The sequence below is a fragment of the Myotis brandtii genome, unplaced genomic scaffold (genome assembly GCF_000412655.1).
Source record: "Myotis brandtii unplaced genomic scaffold, ASM41265v1 scaffold196, whole genome shotgun sequence".
In the NCBI taxonomy this organism is placed as follows: Eukaryota; Metazoa; Chordata; class Mammalia; order Chiroptera; family Vespertilionidae; genus Myotis; species Myotis brandtii.
Window position 1 is genome coordinate 6,339,782 of NW_005357311.1, and position 12,052 is coordinate 6,351,833.

Below are 12,052 nucleotides of genomic sequence, written 5' to 3' on the forward strand. Positions count from 1 at the left end.
GGGTGTTGGGGGCTGGGTGAAAAAGGTGAAGGGGTTAAGCAAAGAAAAAATAACTCATAGACATAGACAACAGTGTGGTAGTTACCAGAGGAAAAAGGGGTGGAGGGGCAGGTAGAAGAAGGCATAATGGTGATGGAGGAAGACTTGACTTGGGGTGGCGAACACACAATACAATGTACAGATGATGATGATGCATTATAGAATTGTACACCTGAAACCTATATAATTTTATTAACCAATGTCACCCCAATAAATTCAATAAAAATTATTTTTAAGAAGTGAAATGTGAATTCTCAGCCAGCATGGATGGAGAGAGTTATTTTGGACAGAGAAGTCATTCCTTCCTAAATTCTGCTCCTGGCAACTATGCCCATAAGCAGTTCCTGTGTTTACACTGCCTTTTCAGCACTTTTTAGAAAATTAATTATTTTCTAGTTTTTAAACATTTTTGCGCTTTTTCCTCTCTCAAGTTCCTCAAACTACCAAGGTTGGGGTGAGATACATGGGGCTTCTGTGATTTGAGGGCACTGGGGAAGACCAAGGCAATATTATGACCATATTTCTGGTTACAATCTGCCCATTGTAATACCGGGGACATCTATGTAATATGAGGCTTTCTTCAAAACATCAGGCTCTTCTGGGAGGTCTTTGGCAGGGGTACCTGGAAACTGCAGGTAAACCATGTTGCTGTGAGTTCCGTATCTGAAAATTAACTCCCAAGTAGCTGAGTCCTGAGGAGCTGGAGAAAGTGGAGACATTCTTAAATGGGCAGTGGGGGAAGAAGTTCCCCAAAGTTAAAGAAGCCCAAATCAATCCCAGCCTCACATATTCACCCCCAACACATGCCCCATCTTTAAAAAATAAAAAAGCAAAAAGCTGTTTTCAACCATGGTCTCTCTTCACTTTGAATTGAACTTCAACTAGCTTATTTTCAAGCAAGCTTCTAACTTGGCACAGCCCTGGGAAAAATCCCATAGCTGAACCATCTGGGTTCGATAAAAGAGGGAGTTTTTCTTTTTGATTTCTCACATTTTGTTCCTTTTTGTTTTTTAATGGGGGAAGTCATTATGAAGTAACCAAATTATTGCATAATGTTAATGAAATAGGAGAAATCTTTTCAACTCTATACTATTTCTAAAAAATTCTATATTAGAAGGTTTCTCTGTGGTCTCCAAAATGTGGTGTAGAATTAATGTTTGGGGTGAGTTGACTTGAGTGAACAACTAATAATGGTCAAAAAATAAAGTTCTCTTTGGGTGGTCTGAAATTCATCAGTGTTTATTTCTTTTGAGACTCAGCAAAGATTTTTTTCCCAGTGAAGCATATTTTAGCATTTTATCCTCTGGATTTACTTAGTGTGGTTATAATTGAAATCATTATGCATATGTAATTTTCCTTTTTTTCTTAGAGACCAACATTAATTGCTTTATGATTCCAAGAGTCTGAAATTAAGAGATGTTGGAAAGTTGTTGAAAACAACTGTAACAAAATAGGCTATTTTATGTTATGAACTGCTGTTTGCAGTCCAGAGTTACTTGTTTGAATCTTAAAACTAAGAAACTGTTAAGTAAAAGTCTGTTTGTTTTACCAAACTCAGGGTACTAGGTCCTGAGAACGTGATGATAAACAAGACAATTTTGGCCCCTACGGGTTTTTATAGTCAAATAGCAGAGGCAGATGATATGTAAACAATTACACAGATATGCTGCAATGGAAAGTACAGTGCACAAAGCACATACATGACCTGTGGAAGGCTTTCCTTTAGAACTGAAGATGAATACAAGGCAAATGAATAATCCTATATAATAAAACCCTAATATACAAATCGATTGACTAGCGGAACGACTGGTCGCTATGATGCACACTGAGCACCAGGGGACAGACACTCAGTGCAGGAGCTGCCCCCTGGTGGTCAGTGCACTCCCACAGGGGGAGTGCTGCTCAGCCAGAAGCCGGGCTCATGGCTGGCGAGCGTAGTGGTGGTGTGGTGGTGGGAGCCTCTCCCGCCTCCGCTGCAGGTGGGCAGTAAGGAGTGAGGGATCCCAGACTGCGAGAGCCCTGGACTTTGAGAGGGATCCCAGACTGTGAGAAGGCACAGGCCAGGCTGAGGGACACACCGTCTCCCCCCTTCACCCCCCCCCTCCTGTGCACTAATTTCATGCACCAGGCCTCTCATATATAATGAAATAGCAGTCATATGTTGGGTCAAACATTGTTACTCTTATCCTTTTTGGTCTTCTTTTATTAATTCCACCCATGAAAGCTTCTTGAGATTAGGGATGCCTTCACACCAGGGTTTATGATGATTTCCTGTCAAAGGGCTTTGTTTATAATAAGCCCTAAGTAATATTTATCAAATTAACATAACACATAATTTTTATTTTTATCATTCAAGTAATATTTAGTAGTTATGTCACTTAACATATATGGTTGTTGATATTGCTGTTATAATATCACATTAGTCATAACATAGAAAGAATAAGTTTTATAAAGATACAATTTAAGAAAAATACTTTTTAATTAATATGCCACTGCTGCTTTTATCTCTAGCTACATGCCTCCCGCTAGAACATGTTAGTCTCCTATATATTTGGGGCCTATGCATTGTTCTCAGTTTCTGTTATGGAAATCCTAAAGATTGTTTTACAGTTGTAGTTAACTTTTGTTTGCTTTATTTGTTTGTCTGGGGATCTAAATCAGTTTCGTAAAAATTGTCTAAGAATGTGAATCATAGAACCTGTTTTGTTAAAAAAAAAGTTAAAAGATCATGAAATGAGGCCAGTTTTTCTCTTGGCATCTGGGTAGATAAATGCATACCTATTAAATGGAGCATGGTCTTTTGATAGTAAATTTAGCCTATGGGTATATTCATTTTACAGCATTCACTCAGGCTTAAAATATCCTCTAAGAGAGAGTAAAGCTAAGAACACCATCACATGACTGTCTGGGTTTCTGAAATGCTAAGGCTTTATGAAAGCCTTATGGATTATGAGTAATAATAAAACAAGTGCTGGCTTGTTAAGTAAGATCATCTCTTCTATGCACTATATAACCTAGAATGTGATTTTAGATACTATGGTTTTACATCACAGATGATTCCATAATCATCAAAAGAATTTGCCTAATTATAATAGTGTATTTTCTTAGGAAATAAGTTAATCTGGGTATTTAAATGATTTTAAGATTCCATTTGAGAAATCTTTTATTTATATTAAATGAATGTATTTATCACATTTCTCTAGGCATGAAAAATATAGTGGGTAAAGTATTCCAAGATTGAAATATGACAGCCATTGCATTGTAAACATAGAGGTCAGCAGCTATGACCACTTCAACCCTCTCGTCAACGCGGCCACTCTTTCCTTTCCTTTTGTCCTGAAGAAGATCCATCCCTGCTTCTTTCTTGAGCCCACTCTTCTTCCTAATCTTCTTAGCCTCATCTTGGATCTGGTTTCATTAAGGATTTCTGCTTTCTCATAATTTCAGTCTCACTATCTCCATGGTAAAACGTGCCATCCTTGAGGATGCAAATATGCTTTCATTTTGCCTCAGGCTACTTTGTATTCCCCCTTCCTTTTTTCTCTTTAAACCAGATCTCTTAAAAGACTAGTTTATATTTACCCATCATGTCTTCACCTCCTATCTGCTGTCTAACCTTTTGCAGGCCCATGTTCAGTCAACAGTTCATCAACGTATATTTCCTGAGCCCCTTCTGTGCTGGGCACAGGGGCTTCAGCAGTGCACAAAATAAGGCCTTTGCCCTCTTGGGGTTTACATTCTAGTAGGGGAAGGTGGGGAGGGGCAGTAAATATTTGTTAGATGTGTCTATGATATGTGACATATGCTAAAGAGAAAAATCCATCAGGATAAGCAGTTAGGAAGATAGAGATATTTCAAGCAGAGTGGTCAGGAAAGGCATCTCTGATAATTATTTGCGCAGAGACCTGAAGCAAGTGAGGAAGCTCTTCATATGAGGAAGAGCATTTCAGGCAAGGAAACAGCATGTACTCAGGCTCTGAGGCAGGAGCATATCCACATACATGCCCAAAGGACAGGAAAAGGGCCACTGTGCCTGGAGATGAACAGGGGAAGGAGTAGGAGTGCTGGTGCCAGATCCATAGGACCTTCTAGGCTGTGGTGAGATTCCTGATGGGGGCCATGGGAGGGATTTGAACCAGAGGAATGACATGATTTGGCTTGTGTTCTAAGGCGATAACTCTGACTGCTCTATGCAAAATAAATCCAGAGAAGCAGAGTGATCAGCTATGGGAATCATCCAGACAGGAGATTATGGTCGTCTGGGCTGGGAGGTATCTGTGGAAGTGATGAGAAGTGACTCCGTTCTGGGGATGTTTCTAAGAGCTGACAGGCTGAGTAGTGCTGGAACCTTCCATCCTTCCAGTGGAGTTTCCTCTCCACACTCCACATTCTTTTCCTTCCTTATGGCTCAGGAAGCTGACCCATACAGATGGCATCAGCTCTGGCTTCTCTTTGGGTTTGCCCATGAGGGGCAGAAGCCAGGGTGAACATGAGGACAGAATATTGTTCTCCCCACTTCCTGCCCCCACTGGTTGGCTGTGTCTCGACCTGAGGCTGCAGCCCTCCCCTACAGTGAGCCTGTCTGGACTCCTGGAAACCTTTCCCACTCCTCCCTCCTTCACACCTAGGGGTGATGGCAGTTCCTACTGTTGCTAGCTCAAGAGTACACCACTATCCTTTATTGATTTTCCTCTACCTTGCCCACAACTTATAAACAGCCCCTTTAGTAAGCTTTCCTTAATTTCTTATGATCTTGACTCATACTGAAGCTAGAGCATCTAATGTGAAAACAACAGAACTTTTTTTTTTGGTCACAGTCCTTTACTCATTTTTCTCCCCAATAAAATGTTAAATCCTTGAGGACAAAAGTTGTCATATTCCTATTTCTGTTACCATTACATGAAGTAGGTAGGGTTTGCTGCAGTTTTGTCAATGAATGTTATAATATAGTGATGCCACTTGAGTCCTTAAGAATTACCTAAATTATGCTTGATATGAAAGATTAAAAGTAGGATGTGTGTGTGTGTGTGTGTGTGTGTGTGTGTGTGTGTCCATCTTAATGTTTATAGGTATAAGTTTCACCTTATTGGATAATTCAATTCAATTCCCTGGGATCAAAGAGACTTTTAAGAAACAGTTGAGTACATTTTCTTATTACTCATTGTTCTTGCAAAACTATCTAAACAACAGTTTGTTGATTTTACCAATTGTTTTTGAACTGGAAAGAAATACTATTTGATCACAGTTTTTCAAGAACATAAATTTTTACCAAAAAAGATGATGCCAGTAACCTTTTTTCCAGTAACTTGAAAGGGGGATGGTGATTTATTAGTTACCTGTTAAGTGACTTTATTTGCATGACATTTTAATAGCACTTATTCCCATTATATGTGATTGCATACACTTACAAGATTATCAATGTGATTGTTTTCCTACCAATTTTTTTGTTTTTCTACCAATTTTTTAGTACTGCATTTTGTTATTGGTGTTTTCTGCTGGTCTAAAGAATATTTTATCATCACATATTATTAGTTGTGCTTATAATTTGGTGGCTTGCCCTCTTCTCGTCTTCTTTTTTTAACCTTGACTTATTTCTGTTTTTCCTTTGGGCAAAACCTTAAACAGTAGGCTGGACAGCCTTGAGGTATAGTTTTAATAAAAGCTTTGCTGAGTAATCATTTGGTATAAAATCCCGACCAAATCCATTAGTGGAAAAAGGAAGTAATATCTTTTCAAGGTTAACTTTCTTTGTGGTCGCTCCCATGAATAACACACACACACACACACACACACACACACACACACACACTGAATTTAACTATTGCTTGGATTCAACTATATTTGAGATCCATATTTCTTATAAGGAGAACAAAAATTCCATAAGGTTAAGAGAGCATGTTGTCAAAGAATTTATTTATTAAATATAAATTAAAACCATAGAGTTTTGCTTATGTAAAATTTTAGCCAATCCCCCAGGAAAATGTCCAGGAACACCCCATTGATTAGTTTGTTGATGTTTTTTAACTAAAAAGGCATACCCTTCTTTTTCTTTTTATCCTTTTTTAAAATTGTTGACATTATTAAATATTCTCACAACCTAAGTACATACATGTTTTGCTTTTTTGGAGATAAACTTTCTATATTTTAAAGCAGTAATTTATTTTGTGGGTTTTAAAATTAATTTGATAATTTTATTTGAAAAGTGAATAAGCACTTGACTACACTGAAGCAAGGGTGTTTTTCAAATCTATGGGGTGTGTAGCAGCTGTAAATCCAAGAACTAGTCTTTCAGGGCATTCCACCAGTTACTGTCTGTACAATCCCTTTCACCTTTACTAAGGTCTATTAACAGGCAAATTAAGACTCTCCTTGGAGTATTATTTATTGTTCTTTTCCACTTGGAAGATCACAAGCAAAATGATGGTTGTGAAATTGTGAAATAATGAATAACAAGCATTGACTTATAAATAATTTATGTTTCTGAAAGTTTCCTAAAATTTCTGTGAAAGTGAGAATTTAATTTAAGCCCCCACCTTCCCAGGAAAGATGGTGATAATGTTCTCTGAGATCCCTGTGCAGAGTATAGTAGAGGGAGAGAACTGAAAAAAATTGGTTCAGACACCATCATTTTTTGGCTGTGTCCTTGTATGGTGGAAGGGAGAGAGCTCTCTGGGAGTCCTTTTAGGACACTAATTCTTGAGGACTCTACCCTCATGACCTCATCACCTCCCAATAGCTCCACCTCCTAATACACATTTGGGATTAGGATTTTAACATGAATTTTGGGGGGACCCAAACATTCAGTCTATTGTAACTGTCATTGTGGTAATGGATTAGAAGAAAGAAATGGATGTATGAGCCGTAACAGATTTATATGTAGGGAAAGAAGAAGACACTAATCTTAGACTTTCAAAATGAGTGACTAGCATTGTGCATATAACAAATCCAGGATTGTTCTTTGGTTTCTGAAAAGTTTCTATATGTGGAAAATATAGGAATGCAAAATTTAAAAAACTGATACAGATTAAATGTGGTCTACCATATTATTTATATAATAATTAGATAGCTAATAGTCTCCAAAGGAAGGATTATAGATAAGATCTTCTACTTTCCTTTAGTTAAGAGAAATATATCCTGTTTCTCTAGTTCGTTCATTCAGATCCCTATATTACATTATATCATGCCCAGAAATGTGTTATTCTTTTGGTTCTTGTATCCCAGGACTGCTGATACAGTGATGTGTGGAGCTCAAACATAAAACCTGTTGAAAATTAAACCATTGCCTTCTGCATTTGATCCAACATACTATATAGAAATGTATATATATGAGATATACAAAATTATTTAGTTACAAATAATTTTACTTTATTATTTCATAAGTATTTTTATTATTGGCAGGTTCGATGGATGATGTACTGGATTGTTTTTGCTCTCTACACTGTGATTGAAACAGTAGCAGATCAGACAGTTGCTTGGTAAGTTCTAGTATTGAGAAAGGACCAGACTATAGAGTTGTTATCAGGTGTCCTGAGTTCTTATCCTGCTTTTGCTGTTAACTAAGTGAATTTGATCAAGTTACCTAATTATCCAGTGTCTCGTTTTCTTGATCTGGTTTCCCCATAATAATATTACTTTCCTTACAGTCTCTCTGGAATAAAGGCAGCTCATTCTTCTCCCCAGGCCACTCCCTGCCCATCCCCCACACATCTCCCAGGATCTGGAATAGAGAAATTGGTTCTCATTCTTTTTTTCCACACTGATGTCTTCAGGCTATTTTTCTTTATCACTTCCTAAAAGACTCCTCTTTTGACACCCACAGCAGTCCCTCCGCATCCTTAAAACTCTCATCTACATTCAAATTGGATGGCATCCATGGGGACACCCATTGACCTCCAACTCTGTTCCAAACCTCTGAGATAAAATTATAAACCTCTGATATAAAGCACGTTTATATCCTCAAGGATTTAACATTTTACTGAGGAGCAAATACTTAATGCAGTGGTTCTCAACCTTCTGGCCCTTTAAATACAGTTCCTCATGTTGTGACCCAACCATAAAATTATTTTCGTTGCTACTTCATAACTGTAATGTTGCTACTGTTATGAATCGTAATGTAAATATCTGATATGCAGGATGGTCTTAGGCGACCCCTGTGAAAGGGTCGTTCAACCGCCAAAGGGGTCGCGACCCACAGCTTGAGAACCGCTGACTTACTGGGACAACTTGAATCTCCTTGTGCTGTATTTCAGTAGTGCGTTTCTACCTAAACCTTGCCATCACGTGGAAAAGTCCTCCTTTCAGAATCTGTAAACTTACTACCTTGCCAGTATCTTAAGCTGCCCTTGCTGGGCTATCCTCCGGCCTAAATAAGCCCAGTTGTCTTTACTTCTTTCCCAGGCTACTAAATGAGCTGAAAAAATCAATCAGTTGCTCATATAGGTATCAATTTGAACTTCCCTACTTCTTTTACTTGCTTTTGGTCAGTTGCTACTTCCAATTCCCTCTTTTCTGTTTCACACATGTACTGTTCTCTCCTTAAACTGTCTTTCTGACTTTGCTATTCTCATCATATTCTCACGGTACATTAGGTCACATTGGATTGCTAGAAAAAAAAATTGAAGTCATCAGACTTAAATGTTCTTAGCATCCTGCCCTTATTTATGAATTTCTCTGTACTACATCTCATCCATCTTTCTCTTCCTTTTTCTGTCCCATAGCTCATTCATTTCCCTGGTATGTTTTTGGTATAGGGGTTGGGAGAGGGTTTTCTGTTTGTTTGTTTTTAAATGTCCGAACATAGATTCCAAATCATGGTAGGCCTCTTGAGTCTCAATGTTCTTTTTGTAAAGACTTCTCATTGTTTTATGATTGCAAATATATCATATATTATTAAAAAACTGGCCCTGGCCAGGTGGTTCACTTGGTTGGAGCTTCATATACCAAAAGGTTGCTGGCTCAATTCCCAGTCAGGGCACATGCCTAGGCTGCTGGTTTGATCCCTGTTCAGGGCACATACAGAAAGCAACCAAGTGGTGTTTCTCTCTCTCTCTCTCTCAAAAAAAAACACAAAAAAACTCCTCAGGTGTGGAATAAAAAAAAAAAACAAAGAACAATGTAGGGAGCATTTACCACCATCAGTGAAAACCAGAAATTCCTCTGTGATTGCAGCATCGCCGAGACCTTCTGCTGGCATTCCTCACTGCCCGATACCCATCTGCCTCCTCAGAAAAGTCCAGGTTTTTCAGTCACCCTGTATCTTCATGACCGCAGGATGTTGATTCCCTCATGCTGTATTAGTTAACTTGCTGTGGCAGCAAATAACCCTAAAAGCATAAGTTAGAAAAACAAACATTTATTTCTTGTTCAAACTACATGAGGGCAGATGGTTGCTGCCGCTTTGCTGGACTTGACTATTTCAAGTGTCTCTTCTTTATGGGACCAAGGCTGAAGAAGCACTTGTCACAGCAGAAGGCAAACATTTAAAGCAAGAGGGTGGGGGTGTTGGGGTGAGGGAGTCAAAGGGCATCTAAAGCTTCTCCTTGCATGTGACTTGTCACACTCTTTCTGCTTGCAAAAGCAGGTCACATGGTTAAGCCCACTGTCACTGCTTGGGGAAGTGTACTCAGCCTACTGGGAAGGCATTGCAAAGTCTCATGAAAAGGGGCATGGGCCAGATCTAACCCTAACTCTCAGTCTACCACAGTGGTAATTCCGTTTCTTTTGCAAGTGAACAATTTAGGTCTGCAAAGTGCTGGAATTCTGGCCAAATGAGATGGGAGGGGAAGTTTCCTGGGAGTTCTGAGAATGAGAAGATGTGTGTATGGGCTAACATTGTGCACATGTGGCCTATAAATGTAAGTCCTTATGGTTGGAGGTATATCAGGAACTGCCAGGGCTGTTGGGCTCTGCAGACAGAATGGGGCTACCTCACTGCCTGGTTAAATGCTGTCAGTGCCCTCTGGGCTGCCACACTCGGTTGGCAGCTTCCCTGTGCGCAATGCTTACACTGAAGAATCTTCACTGGAAGGTGTGAATCTCTGTGGGGATCAGGTTGCTCTTCCCTCAACTGATATCTATATTTAACTAAATTAGTTTGTCATTCAAACACAGGTGTTTCTTCGATCTCTCACTTTTACATATGAAAATTTAACATAGAGACTGAACTTTTTAGAAAGTGTTTTGTTACTTGTTCATTGTCTGGAGTTTCTTTTCATTGGCTTTTTTTTTCCCTTCAAATTTTTTCTTGTTAGGTTCCCCCTGTACTATGAACTTAAGATTGCTTTTGTCATATGGCTGCTCTCTCCCTATACCAAAGGAGCAAGTTTAATATATAGAAAATTCCTTCATCCACTTCTTTCTTCAAAGGAAAGGGTAAGATATTTAAATTATTGCCATCAATCATTTGTTAGAAATATATATCATCAAATGCTTTATGCTATAAAAATTGTGAAATGATTATATTATGGGGGAGTCCTATTTTTTTGCTTCTGGACACTATACTTAAATATAATTAATATCTATGTGGTTGGGTTTTTTTTCCTCCCAGGAGATTGATGATTATATTGTACAAGCAAAAGAACGAGGCTATGAGACGATGGTAAACTTTGGACGACAAGGTTTAAACTTGGCAGCTACTGCCGCGGTTACTGCAGCAGTGAAGGTAATTTCTTATTTACAATGTTTATCCAAAGCACATTAAGTCAACGGATAAAGTAGGGTGGCTCTTTATTTCAGATCAGTATGAAATGTTGGCAGAATTTTGCTCTCTGTTTATTTTTTTAATACTGGGAAAAACAAGTATGTCATGTTATAAGCATTTTTACACATTTTCTGTAACTAAATATTTTGAAACTCTTTATCGATCACAAAATGAGAGCTAGTTAATAAATAAACCAGAAAATGTCATTTTGTCATAACTTTCCTACTTTATAAACTTCAAATAGTTTGAGTAAATCACCTTTAGTAAAGATGACCGTTCTTTCTTTCCTTGTCTTTGGCATTCTCTCTCTCGGTGGCAATATCTTGATAGGATTTCTGGCTTACTTCTGCACCCCTACTTCAACCAATTTGAGGTAACTGATTATTCAAAATAAGGCATGGAAAACTTGAGATTTTACTTAGCCACTACTAATGTCATGTGTTGTGTTTTGCAAGCCAAGTTATCAAATGAATGCCTTCTGTGAAAACTTGCATTGTGGCTTTTGGATTCCTTTGCATGTAGTAATTAGTGTGGTTTATTTTAAATGTGATAGTATAATTGATTTTGGTGTGCAGTGTATGCAGAGAAAACGGGCTTCAAACCCCAAAAGTGCTGAGTATGACTTTCTAAATAACCATCAGCAATTTACTTAACTTCTGTATTCCTTAGTGGCTTCATGTATAAAACAGGGATAATATACCCATCGGTGAGGGCATGTATAAAAGCACAGTGCTTATCAAAATATAGTAGGAACCCAATAAACAGAAATATCATGTATCTATAAAAATTCAAGGGAAAATTTGATTTTGTTGCTATTAAGTTAAATTGAGATAAATAGTATTCTAGCTTTTGAGTTCGGCTTTTTCAACTTAGTTATTTTGAACTAAAACATTAATGCTATGGAAATATTCTAGTTAAGTGGTGATTTTACATAATAGCAATGGTGAAGGGATATAAAATGTCAAATGGGCCTTCTTTTTTCAGGGTGATCTTTAGCTGAAGTATCATAATTAATAGGATTAACAGGATAAAAAGTTGACATTATATACTAGAAGTGTTACATTGATAATTAAGTGGAAACATCCTATCTAATAATAGACAAACATGGTAATTGACCATACCTTTGCTACGCCTCCCTTTGGCTAATCAGCGTGATAAGCAAATTAACGGCCAACAAAGATGGCGGCTAATTTGCATACTGCAGGCATGGCAGGACAGCGCCATCCCGCCTGCCCTGCTGCCATCCGGGCCTGCTATCTGCGACCCGGGGCGGCAGGCGTCTGTGTGCAACCCGACCCAGGGTGGCCGGGCAGT

The 12,052-nt window shown here is 38.4% G+C and overlaps 1 protein-coding gene across 1 annotated transcript in view; it reads left to right on the forward strand.

Annotated features, from left to right (window-relative positions):
* REEP3 (receptor accessory protein 3) overlaps nucleotides 1-12,052 on the forward strand; it is an 80,264-nt gene that overhangs the window by 50,395 nt on the left and 17,817 nt on the right. Inside the window, exons 3-5 of the mRNA XM_005865144.2 lie at nucleotides 7,438-7,514; nucleotides 10,290-10,410; nucleotides 10,586-10,699. Of these exons, the coding sequence (XP_005865206.1) occupies nucleotides 7,438-7,514; nucleotides 10,290-10,410; nucleotides 10,586-10,699 (312 nt within the window). The remainder of the gene's footprint in view (nucleotides 1-7,437; nucleotides 7,515-10,289; nucleotides 10,411-10,585; nucleotides 10,700-12,052) is intronic.